Here is a 20,379-nt window from a genome sequence, read left to right as displayed (position 1 = left end):
GACCTAAATAGGTATAGGTGGATATTTAAACTCGGCCAAGAAAGATACGCAGACATTTTGCGGGGGAAAGAATAGACTTGATAACAGGGAAAGTATTGGGTTATTTAATATTATGTACGTATATACATATTCTAGGTTAGTAGAAGGAAATAAGATATAAATATAATTCGGCAAAAAATGGAAAGACATTATCGAGAAGGCAAAAGTTGAAGAGCTATGTATCTTGGGCATGCTTGCGATACCACCCGGAAAACACCACGAATAAGAAACGATATTGGCGAACCCAAGGAAGGCAGGTTTCTATTAATTCCACCACAAGCCGGTCAAAAATAAAGAATCCTCCCTTTAATAAAAGACCGTAATGAAAAGAATGAGAAAAGCAAAGAAGACAGGAAAGTGGAACATGCCAACAACGCTAATATAACTCCATATGCTCATGCCATGACCCCAATTGTATATCCTAGACATAGATGACAAACGTAAAACGGGAAATGCGAAATAAAGAGATAGACATATCATTGGGAGAAGAAACCCCCCGCATTGGAGAGAGGGGGGCAAGGCGGGAACAAAACAGAGAACATTAAGGTAAGTGAAAGGTGCATTTTGCCCAACCAAAACCATGTATGTGAATGAGCAAAGGAATAAATGTTTATAATCATTAGATTGCACTTCTTCCTGTTCAGCACCAGGTGAAAACCGGGTTCTTGCTCTTGACAGCCTCGAGTCGCTCGACGATCACCTTGCGCTCATTCCCTTCCATCTCTTCCGCCGCCGCGTAGCCAAGGTCACCTTCAAGATCATCGCCGCCGAACATAAACGCCACGCTGCCCCGCCGATGAGTAAAGGATGCGGCGTTCTTTTTATGTGCTGCATGTTTGGAATCGACACCTAATTTGGGCCTCGATGGGTTAGATGCAGTAGCGCGGACGGGAGCAGCTGTCCAGCTCGCTGTGAGATCCCGCTCGTTGTCTTCGTCTACCCCGTCAAAGTTGCTATGGCTAAAACCACCAAGCGAAGTCGGGCTGCCCGCCACTTCTCTTCTGCCGCTGGAGTCTGCGGAGCCTCTCTCATCGCGGGACAGCGCGAATCTGTTAGGGTTGGGAAGTTCATGGGATGGTGAGCCTAGGTTTAAGAGATCACGGTGTGGCCCAGAGTTGGATGATATGGCTGTACTGATATCCATCTCCTCCTGCTCGCGATCTAGCTCTCGTCGCTTCTGCATTTCGGTAGAAGAGACGCGGAGCGGGATGGCAACGGGGATGTCGACCAGGTCGTCCCAGACGCATACTCGTGTTCTTCGCGTAAGCTCCAGGGGTCCATGGTCTGGTTGTTTGAGAGTCTCGACCACATTCCATGCCTGACCCTTCATAACTGCTATTTGTCGCGCAAACATGCTCTCTTTGAAATCGGAATCCTGACTGAAGACCCGCCGCAGAGCAGTTTGTGTGCCGCTCCACCAGGCGGTCGACGTAAGGAGAGGCAAGAAATGGTCTCGAGTTTTTCGCGAGAACGGCTGACCGATGAGAGAAACAGGAAGGAAAAGCCAACCAAAGGGGAAACTTCGCCACTGTTTCATAAAATTAAAATATTAGTATGCCGCTCTCATAGCTTAAGCAAATACTGACGGTATTCAACTTACGGCATCAGGATGCTTCCAGGGCCACGATAAGCTATTATCGATAGCTCCGATGGATATGCTGGGGTGGGGTAGATCTGGCGCATTGGACGGTGTCGCTGACCGGCTAACAGCAACCATCGTTTCCTGGCGCCGGTATGGCCGAATGCCTGAGCCTAGACGATCCGAGCTTAAAGAAACAGGCTGTGGCGGGGGAGTATGGTCATCATCATCCGAATGGTTTGTGCCGTTTACCTTTGGCGGTTCAGCAACGATAGAGACATTCTCAGTCTGCCAGTCGATTTTTATCATCCAATTGTCCAATCCACGGTCTGTGTTACGCATGATATAATCCAAGATAACCAGCTTTTCAAGCTCCTCGCGGAAGGTTTGCTTGAGGTTCTCGGACCAATAAAACCGAGGATGGGGGGACTCTTCTTGCGAAGGAGATGGGGAGAAATGACGGTCTTCATATTCATCTTCGTCATCGGACTGGGCGCCGGATGGTCGACATGCTTCATTCCAAGGACGCTTCTTCCTCCTTGGTGCATCCCCTGCAGCGAAGCCGGAGTTATGTTGATCGGGCCAGGGATGCTCACGGAGGAATATGTTGGCATCTTTATAGCCCTTCAAGAAGACTTGAAAGCTACCAACTTTTGCCGGCAACTGTTTCCTATTACCCCAAGCACTCCGACGGTCCCAGAAGTCGTAGTAAAAGGATTTCGAGGATAGATAGACGATGTCGGTGTAGGGGACAAGGTTTGTTTTTAGGCGGGTATCAAGGACGTAGGCAGCGGCCTCGGAAACGTAAGATAAATTAGGAATTAAACAAGCTCGGCCGAAAAAGCAGGGGAACAAATTTCTGTGTATCCATTTCGTCCACTTGGGATTTCGTGATGCGTAGGGTTCCTCATCTTTCGGTTTGAAAACACCCACGACTTTCCCCTGGCTATTTCTTGCAAAGTAACTCCCCGAGCTACCCTGTGATATCATCTTCGGGTGTACCCCTAACTCGATTGCAGTTCTCACGCTATCGACAACAGCTTCGAATTCCTCCTTGGTCATCCGATCTGCATCTGCAGGGTCATGTTCGAGGGATTCAGACGTAACTGGGCGAATTCCATCGGGAGGCTGAAATACGGAGTGGTGTATCTCCAATTTCTCTTCCGAGGCAGTCTTTCCCTTAACCTTGTGAATCTTGAACTTGGCGGCGATTTCTTCCGCCCACCTCTCAAGCCGCATATTGATGGCCTTTATATCCACACCGGAATTACTCCGCACACGCCTTCGAGATCTATTTGGGCGGTGCCGGGAACTAGTTGGTGAAGACCGTCCTGATGCATGCATCTGGGGGCGGGAATGAATAGGGGCGTATCTGGGGGCGGAGGTGGAGAGGCGAGGAGGCGCGGCGAAGGGGTCCTCATCATCGGAGTAGTCGTAAAAGTCATGATCTCTTTCTTCATCAGCCTGAGCAAGGCGCTCATAGCCGGATGTAGCAGGACGATGTTTCTTGGGCGCCATTGTGAGGAAGAAATGGGTGGGCGGTTCTTAGGAGTAAGGGAAGGTCAAATAAATACTTGGCACAACAGAACGTAGCTTCATTGATGGGCAAGGGATGAGGCGGCAACACTCCGGAGAAGATCACGCATTCAACAATTCAAGACGCTTTTGACATAACCAATTACAAGTAGAGGAAAGCAACAAGGGGCAAAATATGTTATACGCAATCAGGATAATAAAGCGGTCGTCGAGTTTTTTTTAGCAGCCGAAGCATGAAGATCAATAAAGGCTCCTATTTAATTTACACATCGATCTTGTAAAGATGTTGAAGAACATGTGATCTAGACTGCTTATGTAAACGAATGGGTTCTGGGGAGCCAAGTCATGTGATATCAGATATTCAGGGGCTGCAAATGGACACCAGGGAGGAGGCAGCAACATTTTTTCTATTATCAAGAGATCTTGTTGGCAAGGGGACTACTCCGTACAGCAGATTTGATGACTGATGAATGGGAATTCAATTGATTATAATTGTGCACATAAATGTTGTCAGTGTGCTGCTTATAACCCAAAAAATATCACTTTAAGGCATGGTGGTGGGTGGATACAAGCAACTGAGGAATATAAAATGCAGCTCTGATCCATACATTGAGGCAATCTCAAACCAAGCACCAAACATTAAATAAAAACTGGTTATCACTGGTCAGAAACAACCAAATCCTCCAGAGCAACCCTAAAACTGTTTCCCTTGGATAACAGGACTACTTGTGCCTTTGCTTCTCTATTATCACAACAATGCAACTTGTGTCTTTTGTATGGGCTCACCATATAAAAGATACCTATTAAATATATATATGTATATCTTCATCACAACATCAGATATGAGTAAGATATCAATAATATAAGTATATTTTTGAGCGGAGAATATAGTAGTATCAAAGAATTTACATATATTAAACAACCATAGGTGTGGTGGGGGAAGCGAAAGCACGAGTAAAACAATGTAATGTGCCATTTTAAATAAACAATGACTCCCTTACACAGCAAAAAAGGAGAAGTACTATCTAAGCCGGAAAAGTCAACACCATCAAGATGAACAGATAAAACACACAAAATCAGACAAATAATACACACAAGAAGGACAAGAAAAAAAAATTATAAAGTAAAATAAAATAAAGGTAAAAAATACGAGGGGCCGGCCACAAGCTGAACGTATCTTTCTCCCCACTTGATTTCCAATATATTTACATCGGCTCGGAGGAGTCCCAGATAAGTACTTTTATTACCATTCGTACATAGCAAGCAAACCATGAACTAGCTCCGTGAACCCCCTCCCCTTCCCGGCTCTCCATACTCGCCCCTATCCCATCTCATTCCATTTACCCCCTTATTTAAGGTTATGATGTCCGCTCCCCATCAATTCCGAAATAACACCTCGTTCAGACAACTCCGCAACAGGCTTCTGGTAGTGGGGTGGGTGGGCATACTCAGTTTGCGCGGAGTAGACAGCACCGCCCGCCGACGCAGCCGCCAGTGCCTGGCGTCTACCACTCCGCTCCCAGATGGCCCATGCAAGAGCGGCAATAGCGATGACTCCGAGAGGGACTCCGATACCAACTCCGATGACTGTGTCACGGGGAGAGGGACATGTTGTTACGGGGGGAGTGGTGTGTACGGGTGAGCCGGTATCTGTAGGCGTAGGCGGGAGGTCGGTGTTGGTGCCAGTGGCGGTGGTGCTGGTGCCCGTGCCGGTGGTTCTGGTGCCCGTACTGGTGGTGCTGGCAGTGCTCGTGGTGCTGGCAGTGCTGGTGGGGGTGGGGCTTGGGGAAGAGTTGTTGACAAGACCTGCTACCCCTACGATAGCTTGACCAGGAGGCAGCGAGAAGGTTGAGTCCCCGTTTAGACAGCCCACCTTTCCGTCGACAATTTCGAAGCCGCCGCAACAGTATTTAGAATCTTTCCCTTGGAAACCAAAATTGACGATGGGAAAGCCGATGTGGCGATGGTAACTGGCTATTTGAAGGAGTGGTTAACTTTTTAATAATCTCGAAACAAATCAGCAGGAAAAAGGCATTTAGAGGAAAAACGGTGCTCGTGATGCAATCAGGCAAAATATGATACGTGCAAAAAGACAAATAGACAAATAGATAAATAAAAGAATAAGAATAACAACAATAATATAAAGCTAGGGAGGCATATATACTTACAACAAGGTGCAAAGCAGCCAGGGCCCCAGTTTTTATCCGTGCAAGATCCTCTTGACAACACGGAACCGTGTGAGCCTTGAAGATAACAGAGTCCATTTGACATGCAGATGTCTTTTGAATTACAGCACACGGTAACCTCGTCATTTGTGCATGGCACATCAAAAGGGTATTCAGTGCCGTCGAGGGCGTAGCACATTCTCCCTTGACATCGCACCCCGATCGCGCAAAATGATAACAACGTCGCGACAAGGCGGAGTGTTGCGGTGAACCGCGCCATAGCTAACACTGGTGTTCGGTGTTATTTCCGTAGGTTTCGTCGTTAGGAAGATATGGCGGTTGTGCCTCGCCTGTTCTCGACGGTTGTGAGAAATGCTGTCGTTCTCCGCAGAATCCCAAGCTCTGACGATTTATGACGGAGTCGAGAGTTGAAGGAAGGAAGAAACACAACGTGTGAGGAAGCTCTGAAAGAACCAAAAATTCACCATCGAGTTCGGTGACCCTGGGGACGACTAAAAGGCAGAAGGAAATCCTTCATGTTCTCGGCCCGCATCGCGCCAACGAAGGAAGGATTTGGAAAGCCAACCAATGTGACAGTGGAATCCTTCGGCCAGCCATTGGGCGTATCAGGTTGCCCCTGTTTGGCGGCATTTAGGAGCCTCCTCCCTTGAAGAGTGAGGAGGAGAGCCTGTCCGCTGTCTTTTGCTGTGGGCCCATGGACAATGGCCCATGGGGGCCGGCGCTTGAATATTTTCGATGCTTGATGTGCTCTGAGAGATATGGAGCCCAATCGCCTACTTGAGTTCATCCACAAATATTTCCTTTTTTAAGAAACTAGCTGCGTAGTTGAGTCGGTTTAGCGTCCTTTCGACCCTTATTTAAATATCCCGTCTTCTTAGCGTGCTCGTTTCGTTCCCGAAAGAAAAATGTTTTCCCGGAGTGGGAAAGAGGCTCAAGACAGGATACAACGCTCCCGAGGGACATGATAATTCCCAGAAAGAATTGTAGGATCAGCATCCATGGATCTTCCAACTCATATCTGTAAGCATCATAGCCTTATGGAGCGCCCATCCACAAGCTCCATAATGTTGCCATGTCCAGGACCCTGGCATTTGCTCAGGCACAGACACAGTTACAGGCATCGTTGCTGGATACTTAGGGCAATTTTGCACTGCTATATCTAGGTACCGGATGTGTTCTTTTCATGCTTATTTTGATACTGTAGCATGAGCTCTGCCGGGTTCGCTTTGGGGCGGCTCTTGGTCAACGTCCATTTATAAAAACCCTCTCGTCAGAATTGGGGATGACTGATACTTAACTGTGTAACTAGGAGATCAATATATTTTCCTTCCATTGAATATGTCCAGGAACTTCTCAGGCAACCAACTGTTGCGACCTCATGCTGTCCTCTCGAGGCGGGTGGTCTGCTCTGCGGTGGATGATGGATCAATTCGCTTAGACTGTGGTCACTCCGATGTGCAGTCCCGTTAAAAGACTACCAGAGGGGATGTTCTTTTATATTTCACGGCTTCTATAGCCTACAATTCTCTTTTTCTTTTTCTTTTTTCTTTTTTCTTTTTCTTTTCCCTCCCTCGATCCCACCACGCTCTCCACTCCATCACGCTGCGCGCTAGAATGAGCGCCTGATTTGCAGGAGATTGTCAACTTAAACCTGATATCTCACTGTGGCGATAGGTTAGAACTTACCTTTACCCCCTGATGGGAAATTTTTATTTAGCAATCCGCGATTATAAGTATTTCCGTCGTTGATTTAGATTGATTTAGAAGTGATAATTCTCTCTCGTCAACTGGTTACCATCATGAAGCTGATGGTTGAAGCAAAACCAAATACGTTCGTTGTGCATGGGTGGCTCTCTTCTTTCACTCTTCTCCTTCTCTGTTTCACTGATAGCTCGAAGCTGATGCATTCCATGACAGAATTAAAATACGAGATCTCAAATATGGTTCACATCCTATAAACCGACCTAGCTCGTTCCCTCCATCTAGCCGGTGATGCAATTCTGCAGCTCCTCATACAAAGCTGGCAATGTTCTCGACTATGCGAGATTCAACAGCACTCACATAACTCCTTTTGCCAGTTGATGTCAAAATGACGCTCATGAGCATTTTTCTGATATCTGGAGGGACATCGAGAGTTCTCATTTAGGATAAGAGCAGATTTGGCATCTTTCTGCGCAGCTTTGTTGACTTGAGCCTACGAACGCGGTCAGATCTGATCCACGGGCCTATGTGGCTCTGAGAGTACCAGGGCGGTATGTAATATACATCCTTACTCGGCGTATAGATGAAATATAGCCATGCACAAGGTACTGCACTGTTTTGTGATTGATAGCCTGGCGACCCATGAGGGATACGATCATGCCGGTTCTTTATCACAAATAGATAAGCTTTGCTGCATTATTTCTGCAGCTATCAAGAGAAGTTGGAGAATTATTGCAGCGTAGCAAAGCAATTCTCCGGAATTTAGAAACTAAAAGGAGCATTTCGGTGCACATGTTATCCCAGAAGCCGGCAAGGCAATAGGACACAACGTTACACTCGTAAAATATCCTTTTAATGTCTTCTGTGACTGGCTGCATGAAGTACTGTTGATTACTTCCTGTATCGTTTTGAGAAGCAAGAAACAAGCTCAATCAAAGAGCCGGGCGAGGTTGGACAAGCGTAATTTTAAGTTGTACCACGTAGGAGAGGCGCAATAATTTATTATTTATTTTGTTTGCAACTCACTACGGAGTACATTGAAGATCGGGCTGCTTCAAACGTGAGAATCTAGGGAATGCACAATAGAGAACGACGCAAAAAATTAAGTTGAATATAAGATACTGTCCTGGCGGGAGTCTTCGCAACTAAATATTACGTAGCAATAATGGAGAGTTCCAGGGCCCCGTTCCCGCCCCGGACGACGCTGTAGATCGCCCCCTAGCCGTGCGAACACCGCCTAAACCCGCCTAACAGCCGCCACCAACTCCTTTATCGTCGTCCCCCCAGATGCCAGATCTGCAAAAACAAAACATAAAAGTAAAAAAAATATTTCTCTCTTCTTGCCCCGTTATCAACCCTCAATTACATGTACTACTCCATCTTCTCTCCAGCATCGTTTATATTAGATATGGTTTAATCGTTTCCATTCCCATATTATCGCCACTCCTCCACCCGTTCCCCGGTTCTCTCACATCGGCTTCCACCGTGGCTCCCGTCACTTTTGGGGCTGCGCCCATTGACCCGGCTCTACATCGAACCTGTCCGTCACGAGCTGGGGACGTATCGAATTTCACGACTAGGTCACAGATTAAAACTTCATCGCCCTCCTCTCCTTCACCATCTTCTTCCTCCTTACCCCCGTCTGCCACAGATCTATCCCTACCCTCATCGACTTCAACGCCATTATCAAACGCGAATTTGCCTGCACCATACTCATTAAAACGGGATAGCAATAACCTCAACTATTCCGCTTCCCTACCTCGCCTCTCGACCCTAGCTTCACTTACATCGGCCCCAACTTCACATCTACGGTATGTTCTATTTTCGCTTTTGCAACAGAGACTGGGCAACACTTATTGTTGGAATGGGCATAGGCATTGGGCCGGATCGGGTAGCCATTGAAGCGCCTAGATAAATCCCCATTTGCCACCAGACATGCAGTTACCAGCTGCAATGTGACTGTTGCACTTCATAATGGAGTTGAAGCAGGGACTAACGTGGCCATACAACCTGCGACAGCGCCTACGAGACCACAGATACGGCGAGCAGCAACAACCAGAATGCGAGCCAGAACATGAGTTATGCAACCTCTTCACCAGGAGCCACCACCGGGGGCCAGGGAAACACTCCAGTAAGTGCAATATACGGGCTGTTCTGCTCTCAATTCCTGCTGCAAAACGCCCTGCATCCTGGTTGCGGCTTGAGTTGGCCGCGTCCACCTCCGCGATATGCCTAATTAGGCAAAGTCTGGCTCCAGGCTTGGCATCCCCAATTTTTAATTTTTAACTTTAACTTTTTTTCCGTTTCTTATCGCTGAAAATTAATTCCTCGCCGAAATCTTATCAACACTCAGTGATCAATGCCAGCTCCCCCTCTGTCTCCCCTTTCCTTCTGCCTTCTACTCCTCTGGCACAGCTTTGCCTCTCCATGCTTGTCTCAATTACAACATTGCGACCACTATGACTGACCAGAAACGCTCCCAATTCCAGCCCGTGTGCCAAAACTGTGGTACTTCCACGACGCCCCTCTGGAGGAGAGATGAATCCGGATCAGTCCTGTGCAATGCCTGCGGCCTATTCCTCAAGCTCCATGGTCGTCCTCGTCCGATAAGCCTCAAGACCGATGTCATCAAAAGCCGGAATCGGGTCAAAACCTCGGGCCAAGGACCGAAGAGAAAAGTAAGTAGTGGCTCTATGCTCTATGTAGATTTGCGGGGGAATTCCGTTGGTCTGGTACCAGGAAAAGTCGTTGCTCACTTTCATGTTTTAACAGTCAAATATCGATGCCAATGGCCTTGCTGGTTCGAGATCCGAAGCCGGAACTCCGCCTTTAAGTATCCATGGTCACCATCGTGGATCGCGAAAAGGTTCCGCAGGCCCTTCCGATCGCTCCAATTCCCCATTGTCTCGAACCAATACCCCGGGATTTCAACACCATTCAAACATCGCACCTCAACATATGTTCGATAGCGTCACCCTCTCAGACCACAGTTTCAATCCATCCGCGGCTGTGCTGCCCTCCTTACAAATGCATAACCCTTCCCTCAGCTCCACGTCCTCCCCGAACGATCGTCATTTAGAAGCGCAACAAACGTACGAAAGTCTTCTTGCTGCAAATACCTCCCTGAAGACTCGAATCAGCGAGCTCGAGTTGATCAATGAACTGTTTCGAGGAAGGGTTGCGGAATTGGAACAAAGCGACGCGACCGCGAGAAGATCAGAAATGGTTGCTCGAGACTCCGAATCGCGTTTGAACCAATCGCTGAAAGAGGCTCAGAGGCGCGAGGAGGGTCTAAAACGAAGAATATCTGAACTCGAGCGGGCGTTGATCGACCGGGAACTGGTACATGGTTCTAGTACCTTTGAACCTCAAGCGAAAAAAATCCGCCTATCTGACGTGGTCGACTATAGCCCTGATTCAACCGGCAAGTCTCCCCAATCTCTATAGTAGAGATATGTGGAGAGAAAACCAGGATCACTTAATATGACAACCGGTGCGGCTGTATAAATCATACCCTTTTCTCTTAAGAAACAACAAAGTACCTTTCCGGTTCCAAAATTCTTTGAGCTTGATACCCTTTTACGACTCTCATCGCAAAAAGCACTTTTTTTAAGAGAGCTTTTTAATTTTTGATAAATTTCATTTAATTATTGTAATGTATTATCTATTTCTATTGCCTTTTAATGTATTGCTTTTTTATATCACATTTCACATTTTTCATTTCTCCTCTCATCTAGCTCCCTCTTGCGGCCACTACAAGAAAACCCCAGCCATGGCTTATTCTTTCTCACCGCGATTGCATTCTTTCATGAGATATATCTCAAAGACCCTTTTCCTTTTATATACTGTACTTTTACTTTTTTTATTTACTTTTTGGCACTCAATATTTTTGCGAAATCATCTACACCATATCAAAACCCAAAGAAAAGCGAACCTATCAATCCAGAAGCATACCAGGGAATTAGAACTATGGAGAGTGAAATATTCCCCCCTTTAATCTCCTTTTCATCGGTGCCAAGCACACACTATTTGGTCAGACTGTGAATATGTTCAACTTTCATCTCTCGGAAGGCATACCAAGACCCACGCTCACTCTGAAAGAGAGCAGACCACAGACTCCCTTATTTTTTTATTTTTTTATTTTATTTTTTTTCCCCTTCCCTACATATTCTTCTTCCGGTTTCCTTTCCTTCTTATTCATTTCACCTGCGCTGCTACCATTGATTTTTTTTTTTTTTTTTGTTTTTGTTATTGTTAATAATATGGGAGGATTATTACTTAAAAGGATTTGGATTTTTGGATTTGTCCTTTCACTTGTTGTATGATCTTATTTGGTTCTTCAAGAGGGTTGGAATATACAAAAAATACTTGTAATACTATTATATATGTGAATGGGCGGTTTTGGATTTTTCTGTTTTATTTTTCATTTTCTTCTCCTTTCTCCATGTTTCACCCCTTTCCTCGCTTTTTATTCTATTATTGCGACGGATTTTTATCTTCTATACTACCTTGTACTCATTTCTTATACCTACCTCTGTTTTGCTCCTTGGTATATCATCATCATTCTCATTTTTCAGTTCTTCTTCCTTTTACGAAAACTGTATACTTTTAATAACCAAAGGGTGTGCTTCTATTATTTTTGTATTGTTAGCTATCATGACTGGGGAGCCGCGATTTTTATACAACGAAGGTTCTATATTGCATGGTTGCTTAAAATCCCCCCCCCCCTTCTTCTTTTCGATAGTTCGCGTTCTTTTGTGCCGAAACTCCTATTCCGCTCCGGCAGGGTATCTACGAGGAATTTGGATTGGGGGGTTTTGAAGTGAGGCATTCAGCTTTTTGACTTGCATCGTCGACGTCCTTGTGCTAGCGTTGTTTCTATGACAGGTTTAACCGCCGCTGCTTCTCTCTGTTTGATCTGGATTCGAGGGTTGGATCATGCCCGGGAATAGCGACGCTAGACACCCCGTATTGCGCCCTAGCATAACTAATACCCTTTCCTCATTTTGGTATCTGAGATTTCATAGGTATATAATATCTATTGTCCGTGCTGGAACTTGTCTCATGTTGAGTTGGTTCCTGGTAATTAGGGCTAAAACGAACAGCCCTAGCCCAACACGGATCAGACAAATTTTATGCAGCATCTCTCAATCTCATTCCCTTTCCAATTCCTAAACTCGTCATTAAACCCACTGTCAACCCAAAAATCAAACATCTTCGGGTATTTAACTCCAAACAAATGGAAAATACACTATGTCACCTTACCTATCCAATCAACACGCTTCCCATATGCCTTCGCCGCCAGCACATCACATCTTACCAGCAACTGCCAGTAGAAGCCTAGATACTTGCAAAGTTCAGGGGCATCCTCTATATGCAGCGGATCGTCAGGGACAATGGCTCGGTGATGTGGTTCGTAATTCGCAAATTCAAGCACCATCATTCCCAGCTCTGTGGGAAGGCCCTTTATATTCAGGTAGTGGAGGGAGATATATAAGTCTGCGCTAGAGGGGATATGGATAGAGGCAGGCCACCGTTGGCGCAGCATTGCCAGTGATGCCCGGCCGTAGAGAGGGTTGTCACGCCAGTCATTTGTCCTATACATATCTTCCCCGACGCCGAAGAACCCGCGGTGCAGACATGTATGCACGTCATATCATCATTTGGTAGGCGGCTGTTCATCGGTAATCCGTGTCGTTTTCTTTATCCTTGTCTTTACAAGTTTGGTCTGTTTAAGCTTCTTCGTCATGATGTTTTTTTTTTCCTTCTGAAAACCGGAACTTCGGCCTGCAGCAGCATTTCACTATCACCACCAACTCACCTGAAGAATTGTCCACAATCTTTCCTCTCCTCTATAACATACAGCACATCCAAACAAATATACGCCATCAATGCTGTGCACATCAACTCCGGCCAACCATAATCTGGCGGAAATTCATACGGAAACGACCACCAATCCGCCACGGGCTGCGCATTCCCCGGCCGCAACGTGACGCGCAAAAGCACATCCATCTCATTAAGCAAAAAGAGCATCTTAAGCAGCTCTCCGCCGCATGCTGATGGTCGAAGATGATTGCGCAGGAGCCGCGGATCGCAGTCGTCATGGCTCCGCGCCCAAAAGGACATCGGTCGACATTCATCGCTGAGAGCTATGGTGCTGCTACCATCACAATAGCCTGTGGTCAGATAAGTGACTGGTTGGTTCTGCTAGGGACCCCATTGGATCAACTTGGCGTAGCGCGCGCTGCGGAATTTCTGCAGCGTGCGCTCGATCCTTCGCAGCGTGGCGGTGGGCATGTACTCGGATTGGTCGTCGCGGGCATGAATGTGGGTATTTGGCCCTCTCGCTGGCGGAGAAGCCTCGATGGTTTGTTCGAAGGCATTGGCAAAGTAGGTCCGTTGCTCTGCTTGGCCGGGCTTGTGAAGGGTATATATTTGTTTTCCATTGGTAGCGTGGGTTCTTGGGCATGTACTTGAATTTGGCTGCGAGAGTGTTCCAGGGGAGGTTATGGGCCTGGTGGGCCATGATATAGTTACATGTACTGATCTTGGTGGGAACCAATGCGGATGATGTGAGCGTATAGCCCAAATTCAAGTACAGCTGGAGGCGGTGAAGATATGCCTTGATCAGCTCTATTAAGCTATGTGGCTCTTCAATACATCAAAGGAAATTCGTACAAGATTTGTTAGAACAAAAAAGTGTTCCTGGGGCGGAAAATATATACACGAGGTGGGTTTACGAGAGAGTTCGTTGGAAGGAGGGTGCATAGCTCATGGTTGATGGTGAAACCAAAGAACTGGGTATTCAGATGAACTACCACTAGGATTCCGATTGCCGGCTGTTATCTACCTCTTTGACAGTAGAGGAATATAATAATATAGAAGAATGATTATGTGTCATAGAAATGTCTTGGTCGTTTCAAAAAGGGGCGAAAGTATCGCGAAAGCGAACTGGAAAAACAGATTTATCCGTACACCTGGGCGAATAGTTGGATTGAAATTATCCCCCGATGTTTCAGGAAATATTATCGACGTTAGGATTGCTCATTTTAATTGCGAAATGGGCGGTTCATGTCGATCGGTATAGCCATTGTAGCGTTTACCCCTTTAGTGGACGAAATTGGCACCGACCACTCGGCAATCTTCCACCAGCAGATCAATGTGAAAGCCAATGATGAGAGGAGATATTGACTGGCAGAGTCCGGGTTCTCTCCTCTAGATCCACTAGGCCCCGAACTCTGGTTCAGGAGATAGTTCACCATCCAAACTACTAAGAGAAATGGAATTGTATGACTACTCTTAAGTGGATTAGTTGACTGTCCCTCACAAAAAAAGTGCTGTGTAGGAGAGGAGGGAGATATCTTACCCAAAACTCCGCGTAATGTGGCGAAAGCGTCTTGCCAACAGTCCGGCGAAAATAGCTACGAACGTGAATGAAAGCCCAAGGCTACTGTAGTCTTCGTTAAAATGAGATAACAACGTTGAGGCTTGGAATGAGAGAAAGATATACATACACCCAATGTCCAACTCTGGAAACCAGAGGGTCTCCACTTGTCAATAAATTGACAATGTTGAATACTACCATCAAGGTACCAAAAGTGCGGGGTTGGCCGAGTTTCTGGCCTAGAAGAAAGCAAACAGGGATACATAAAACGGAGAATGAGAGTAAAGCAATATCATCGGCACGCAACGTGCATGAATCATTGTCTTTCCCCTCGATTTTCTCATCTTGATTGATTGGAAGAGCTGATGAGTAAGATAAAAAAAGCATTGAGAAAGTCAAGAAGGATACCGACTTGAGCCTTATCGGAAGCCGTACCATTGCTGAAGCAATTGCCTTCCTGCTGTGACTGATGCTCTTGTGCACCGTCCCCACGCCATCATGAGCTTTATCTGATTTTATGAAGACAAATCGTGGATGAAATTCTAGAAGAGTGGGAAACCGATCCAGGACTGCTCGAGAATGACAACTTTTGATAGTGTAGCACACATCGTATTCAAGGTCCATGTCATGGTCCATCCATGCTTCGCTAGTCGAATTTGTCAAAGACACCCAGAGTAGCCCACTTGGATGATAGTCTTCCGGTAAATAGATATTCGAACGTTGATATGGTTCAGGGTCAGTTATTAGATTGCTGGAGAAGGGGAAGTAGGAAATGATGTTTCGGGGTAGCTGTTGGGGTATGTTTGGGCGCGCTAGAACCGCCAGGTGATGTCGAACCCTCTCCGTGCGTCCATCCGCCTTGCGGTACTCCCGATCGCTATTTTCGATATCTTCAATCACCATTCTACAACGAGCCCCATCGCCAAGGCATTCGATCCATGTGTCCTCGAAAACAGGGGCAAGCTCTATAGGGGATGACATAAAACAATATGCCACATGTATGAATGATAGCATATGATCCATGGAGGTTGGGAGACGCTGGCGCAAAATTTCCAAGAACGAATGAATCCCGTGTCTCCCCATTCGCTCCGGTGTTGAATGTGTTGAATATTTGACGGTGAGATGTCTGAGAGTTGGGCCAGGCGAGGGGTGTTGTGACGCTAAAAGGAAGTCATGATGTTCATGAAGCAAGGTCCTGTGCAGCCTGATAAGAGCTTGCCATGGAGTCGAGGATAGATCACTGCTCAAGCGGGATGGGTGATGTATTTTGAGGCACTTCTTCTCGACCATAACCAAGCCCGCGTACATTCCTCGTACTTCGTTAACAAGATTTTCTTCTGGGATGGGTTGAATCGCGTGTTGAGAAATGATCGCATTCTGGTGAGAATTTGGGGATCGCTTCCCGGTGGTATCTTCCCTCATGGTTGGTTCTCAGAACCCAAAGACGGGGACTTTAAAAAGAATTCTCCACCTGGTGCGGGAGAAGGAATTGGATAAGTGGGTAAGGCTTGGTAGGACTATTATAAAATAAGTACACTTCCTACAGGAGGCGAAGCGGGACTTATTTTATATTTGAGCAATTGCAGGCTATAGAAAGCATATGGTTTTTGGGATATTGAATATACATGTAAGTTAGGTCTTGACGAAGACCTGCATTTTGACGGAGGCCTGTGGCTTAAAAAGAATGTCCGCCTTTATAGCAGCCTTTTTCCCCCCGGGGGCCAATTGATTTGTCGAAAGGGAAAAGTCACAGCCACGTCAGTCAACGTAGAGAGCCTGTGAGGAAACCGAGGAAGCAAGCACCTCTACAAAAGGTGCAGAGCTGTTTCACCCTAAGTCAAGGACTTTCTGTTCAGTTTAAATAACCAAAACTCTTCAACCGAGTGCAGGAGTCAATCGATAGAGATAAGTGGTTATGCAAGCCACAACATGTGCATTTTTAACCAATGAACAGAGCGGGAACGAGATGGAAATGGCTGCCATTGCAATTCCGTTACGAGGGCATCCCACATTCCATACGGCAAGTTCTCAGCCCCTTATAGTGGCCACCGCGATAGGCATCACCACCGCGCTGTTAATAGCTAACTACGACCCAGCCCATGGAAAACGAAGTGGCACCGGACCACTATGTTTGTTGGATCTAATAATTAGGTTAATCGGAGTGGGAATGCTGGCAGTTAGCGGAGGGGGGATGGGTTTGCTCTTGATGCTCTGCGACAACAGTTTCCTAGCGGCCTTGGGAACATATCTACCCTGCGTAGTCCAACCTGGACTCGTTGTGGTGATGGCATTCTATGGCTGGCAATTGAGATCGGAGGATGCGGGACTGAGTAACGAACCTGACGAGGATATTAAGAAGGATAGGTGCGAATATGGTGAAATATGAACTTCATGACAATGTAGAGGAACAAGTCGAAACCAGTTTTCCTTCTGGCATAGCATACTGCGAAATGCGGCGTTTTATATAGTTCTACCCTGGTTGCATTGTGGATGTCAATTTTCCTGGTTTCAAAACGATCGCTGGACGATTCAATTGCAGATTTAACCGAGTTGCAAGGTTGCACCTACCTCCTGAGAAAAATTTCCTGAAAAATTCATGGGCACGTAAACTCCAAACAGTTAACTGTCAATACTAGGCTTCCAAAAGTGTGGAGAAAATAGGACAATAGACTGTACATTGTACATGTACTGTACATTTCAAACAACGTGCGAAGTCAAGAGAATCAAATTTCAATCTGAAATTCTAAATGTAATTAAATAATGCATACTGCCTATAGATCCAAAACATGCTATTGATCTATTCAATCGATTGAACCTCCAGATCTAAAAAGTATCAGTCTACCGGAGAAGGAACGCCAATAAGATACCCCGCCAGTTTATCTGGCCTTAGCAAGCATTGACCCAAAAATGTCAAAACGAAAAACGCCAAAAGGAATGAAGATAATGTCCATCCCGAGACATGGATGAAGGTGGAGAACCGACCTGCGGGGTAGAAACAACGATAAAAGAATGAGGATGCTCGCGTTCAAGCCGACATGTCGACATGCCGGTGGTGGTAATGTAATCGCTGATTACGAGAGCCCATATCGGAAGGCTTACTGCAAAAGAGTGACTTGCAATAAAGTTCACGATGGCCTTTCAAAAATAATGACGAAAGAATGGAGTTCGTATCTCCGGTAGTTGGAGATCGAGTCGCGTGTGTAGGGTCCGGGGTGCGCGCGCAAAAGTTAGGCAATTCGTTCATGGAATCCCTTCCCACTCAAACGACTGAGAACCTTTTTCTCATGCCAAATAGTCCACAGAGTTATTGCGGATCCCGCAAGCCCGGCGTAAAATGTAATGATGTACGAGGTGCTATAACATTTCAATCCCTCCTTGCAATCGAGTTCTCCATCCGGCAACACCACAGAATGCGTGTCATATATGCGACCGTATAGCAGGTTGAATATGTTCCCCCAGATAACTGGTGAAAAGCACATTACTCCCCAGTTTTGAGATATGCCGCCAACACCGAAGGTATGGGCAACAAGGGAGGGGAAGACACCGAACAAGAAGCCATAAGCCAGTCCAGTGAGTCCCGAAACGGCGACAAGCAGATGGGGATCTGAAATCATGAACCCGGCAACCTGCGCTGTGCAGAAGATAACGGCCGATGTAAATAGGCACCAAAAACGGGACATATGGAGCCTTTTCACAAGGATATCCGAACCAATGCCTATATAAATGAAGAAATTTTACATTCGTCAGTGTCTCTTGGTATGTCAAAAACATGGCCAGAGTTGAGAATCATACCGCTCAATAGCCGCCCCACGCAACTAAGCATGGACAAAACAGACACATGCATCGTCTGTCGTTTCTGAACGAATTCGGAATCCGTAGTGTCGTCATAGTATTTCCATAGGGCTTTTGCCTGCAACAATGGTTGTTGTTAATAAACGCACAAATTTGACTGCGGACGAGGGCTCTTACGTTGTTACCGATATTACTGTACTTCATTAGCTTCAATTCTCACCTCTGAGAGCGGAATAGAATTACTAACTTTATTGTCATCAACCCAATCCCGGTGAACAGCCCTAGAAGTACAAACAGCTGCCAAAACTCCACAGTGGAAATCATAGACCAACCACGGACATCTACATATAGTGAGTTACGGCTAGGATCGACGGAAGTGTTTTCATCGTAGAGCGATTCGTTGGAGCTTCTTGGGGAAAGAGATCGAACTACCAATGATGACGTTTCATTGGGATCTAACTTGGGGGAAGAGGATTCCGAATGGTACGTAGGTCCTATGGTTGTCTCTTGAGGGGCATTGGGGTTGGAGGTTTCATATGGCGTACCTATTTCTGAGGACTCTCTGTGATGGCTTTCCCGCGACGACTGGGCTCCGTGGAACTGGCTTGACTCCGAGGGGAGAGAAGTGTATGAAGGAGATCGCGGTATAAGTCGAACAAAGAAGAAACACACGAACAGGATAGTCGGGGTGCCAACAGCCAATAACAACAGAAATTGACCTGTATTATCTGGGAAGGCAAACGCCGAGAGCGTTGAAAAGAAGAAGGCGCTCAACCCAAAAGCAGCTAATGGGAAAGCTGTTGCCGTGCCGCGATGGTCTGGGAAGTTGGATGCAGCTATGTGGTCCCGTTAGCGATGATAAATTGGCCATCCACTCGTTAGCAGACAGTCATGTCATACCCGTTTTGATCGCTCCCGAAAACCCAGAACCGCTTCCCACGCCGGAGAGGAGCATGAAGAAACTCAATGTCGGGACTCCCATAGAACCCTGACCAGATACATAGGCTACCGAAAAATTAGTTACTGGCTATGTGTAGCTTTTCAAACTCTGACGAGAAAAGAACTACCTCGATGAAGTGGAAAATAGCCCAACCCAAGAGCCACTATCCCTATCAAAATGCCAGGCCTTGGGCCCTTCGAATCAACGAGAAGACCTACTGGAATCCCAGTGGCATACATTCCAAGATTCCCGGCAGTCCCCTGTAGCATGTTAGCAGAGCGTCTTATGGGTTATTGAGTCGGGTGATACATGCAATTAAATTGCTCTCGGTAGATGACAACTTCAACCGTTCAGCAAACTGAGGAGCCCATGCTGAATATACGTACTGCATACATGTTAGACAGTCCGCGATCACTCAACTTAATGAGATAGGTATCCGTACATTTGTTCCGCATGCTAGGGCAACAAACGTTGCTCCTACTATGGACAACAGCCGCTGCGTCTGAACGGAGGAAGAAGACATGGCCAGATAATGGGCGCAGTCGCGCCGTTAACAAAAGGGGCAGTTATGATAACGTATGGCCATACATTAAAGCCTCATGAAATGTATAACACCGACTCGACAGGGATGCAGTCTGATACTGGAGGGTAAAAGAACTGCGTAGGTTGACGGAGTTTATACGAAACAGGGCGGCGTAACCGAAGCGGCCGTGGCCACAACCATAGATGGGCAAAAAAGGGTATATACTAAGAATGTATGTAACCTTTTTTTCAATCTTTCTGCTTTCTGACTCTCAGCGGACACCAACAGATATTTAAAAGGAACCTAGATGTTGCGTTGCGTGGTGTGGTGTAGTAACGGAGGAATTTGAGAACAAGTTGATTCCATTTAGGGTTGCTCCTCGGCGCTGGAGATAAGATCGGCTGCCAGCCGATTATGTAATCCGGAAAATAATTAAATTAAATTCAAAACTCTGTGAATATGAAGAAATAGAAAGAAATCAGATATAATCTGTTAAAACAGTTATACACTATTTTTGAATATGTTTTTTGTTGTTTTTCTTTATATTTTCTTTTCTTTTTCTTTCAATTTATATATTTAATATATCTATTTTTAAGACTTCTTTTCTTTCTTTTAGTATGTTATTTTTTAAATGATTTCAAAGTATCAGAAGATGTTGAAAATACTGTAATTTGTAAAAAGTTTCTGTATTCTGAGCTG

At 46.0% G+C, this 20,379-nt stretch overlaps 5 protein-coding genes across 6 annotated transcripts; 1 reads left to right on the top strand and 4 right to left on the bottom strand.

Annotated features, from left to right (window-relative positions):
- Positions 1-47: 47 nt before the first annotated feature.
- BDBG_03272 (phosphatidylinositol 4-kinase type II subunit alpha) lies at positions 48-3,408 on the bottom strand. The gene is made up of 2 exons (XM_002626062.2): positions 1,640-3,408; positions 48-1,567 (listed from the first exon to the last, which is right to left on the bottom strand). The coding sequence occupies exons 1-2, from the start codon at positions 3,134-3,136 to the stop codon at positions 680-682; spliced, it is 2,385 nt and encodes a 794-aa protein (XP_002626108.1). The 5' UTR covers positions 3,137-3,408; the 3' UTR covers positions 48-679.
- A 622-nt stretch (positions 3,409-4,030) lies between these two features.
- On the bottom strand, positions 4,031-8,609 carry BDBG_03271. Of its 2 annotated transcripts, XM_031721176.1 has the most exons (4): positions 7,305-8,609; positions 7,027-7,238; positions 5,323-6,962; positions 4,031-5,128 (listed from the first exon to the last, which is right to left on the bottom strand). In XM_031721176.1, the coding sequence occupies exons 3-4, from the start codon at positions 5,597-5,599 to the stop codon at positions 4,503-4,505; spliced, it is 903 nt and encodes a 300-aa protein (XP_031577628.1). In that variant the 5' UTR covers positions 5,600-6,962; positions 7,027-7,238; positions 7,305-8,609; the 3' UTR covers positions 4,031-4,502. The 2 variants fall into 2 exon arrangements, with proteins under 2 accessions (XP_031577628.1, XP_002626107.1); XM_002626061.2 differs by having other exon boundaries at positions 7,027-8,598.
- Positions 6,801-13,923, top strand: BDBG_03269 (GATA-binding protein, other eukaryote). Its single transcript, XM_002626059.2, has 6 exons — positions 6,801-7,014; positions 7,105-7,171; positions 7,258-8,852; positions 9,061-9,172; positions 9,531-9,719; positions 9,814-13,923. Exons 3-6 carry the CDS (start codon positions 8,329-8,331, stop codon positions 10,486-10,488), a joined length of 1,500 nt encoding a protein of 499 aa, XP_002626105.2. The 5' UTR covers positions 6,801-7,014; positions 7,105-7,171; positions 7,258-8,328; the 3' UTR covers positions 10,489-13,923.
- On the bottom strand, positions 12,175-15,847 carry BDBG_03268 (uncharacterized protein; the record flags this gene model as incomplete). Its single annotated transcript, XM_031721175.1, has 7 exons — positions 12,175-12,233; positions 12,307-12,638; positions 12,863-13,183; positions 13,257-13,642; positions 14,145-14,279; positions 14,408-14,462; positions 14,556-15,847. The coding sequence occupies 7 exons, from the start codon at positions 15,845-15,847 to the stop codon at positions 12,175-12,177; spliced, it is 2,580 nt and encodes an 859-aa protein (XP_031577627.1).
- A 1,805-nt stretch (positions 15,848-17,652) lies between these two features.
- On the bottom strand, positions 17,653-19,680 carry BDBG_03267 (MFS transporter; the record flags this gene model as incomplete). The annotated part of the gene is made up of 8 exons (XM_031721174.1): positions 17,653-18,140; positions 18,218-18,335; positions 18,395-18,410; positions 18,465-19,053; positions 19,118-19,222; positions 19,285-19,417; positions 19,471-19,542; positions 19,600-19,680. 8 exons carry the CDS (start codon positions 19,678-19,680, stop codon positions 17,653-17,655), a joined length of 1,602 nt encoding a protein of 533 aa, XP_031577626.1.
- Positions 19,681-20,379: the final 699 nt, after the last annotated feature.

The sequence above is a fragment of the Blastomyces gilchristii genome, assembly GCF_000003855.2.
Source record: "Blastomyces gilchristii SLH14081 genomic scaffold supercont1.5, whole genome shotgun sequence".
Taxonomy (NCBI): Eukaryota; Fungi; Ascomycota; class Eurotiomycetes; order Onygenales; family Ajellomycetaceae; genus Blastomyces; species Blastomyces gilchristii.
Note: the sequence above shows the minus strand (reverse complement) of the source record. Positions and strands in the feature narration are given on the sequence as shown.

Bases quoted from the DNA above. Each gene is read 5' to 3' on its own strand.
- BDBG_03272 (XM_002626062.2), bottom strand. From the start codon at position 3,136: ATGGCGCCCAAGAAACATCGTCCTGCTACATCCGGCTATGAGCGCCTT. The intron at 1,568-1,639 runs GTAAGTTGAATA...TTTATGAAACAG, and splicing joins CCTGGAAGCATCCTGATGCC to TGGCGAAGTTTCCCCTTTGG.
- BDBG_03271 (XM_031721176.1), bottom strand. From the start codon at position 5,599: ATGGCGCGGTTCACCGCAACACTCCGCCTTGTCGCGACGTTGTTATCA. The intron at 5,129-5,322 runs GTAAGTATATAT...TCCTTCAAATAG, and splicing joins TGGCTGCTTTGCACCTTGTT to CCAGTTACCATCGCCACATC.
- BDBG_03269 (XM_002626059.2), top strand. From the start codon at position 8,329: ATGCCAGATCTGCAAAAACAAAACATAAAAGTAAAAAAAATATTTCTC. The intron at 9,173-9,530 runs GTAAGTGCAATA...TCCCAATTCCAG, and splicing joins GGGGCCAGGGAAACACTCCA to CCCGTGTGCCAAAACTGTGG. The intron at 9,720-9,813 runs GTAAGTAGTGGC...ATGTTTTAACAG, and splicing joins GCCAAGGACCGAAGAGAAAA to TCAAATATCGATGCCAATGG.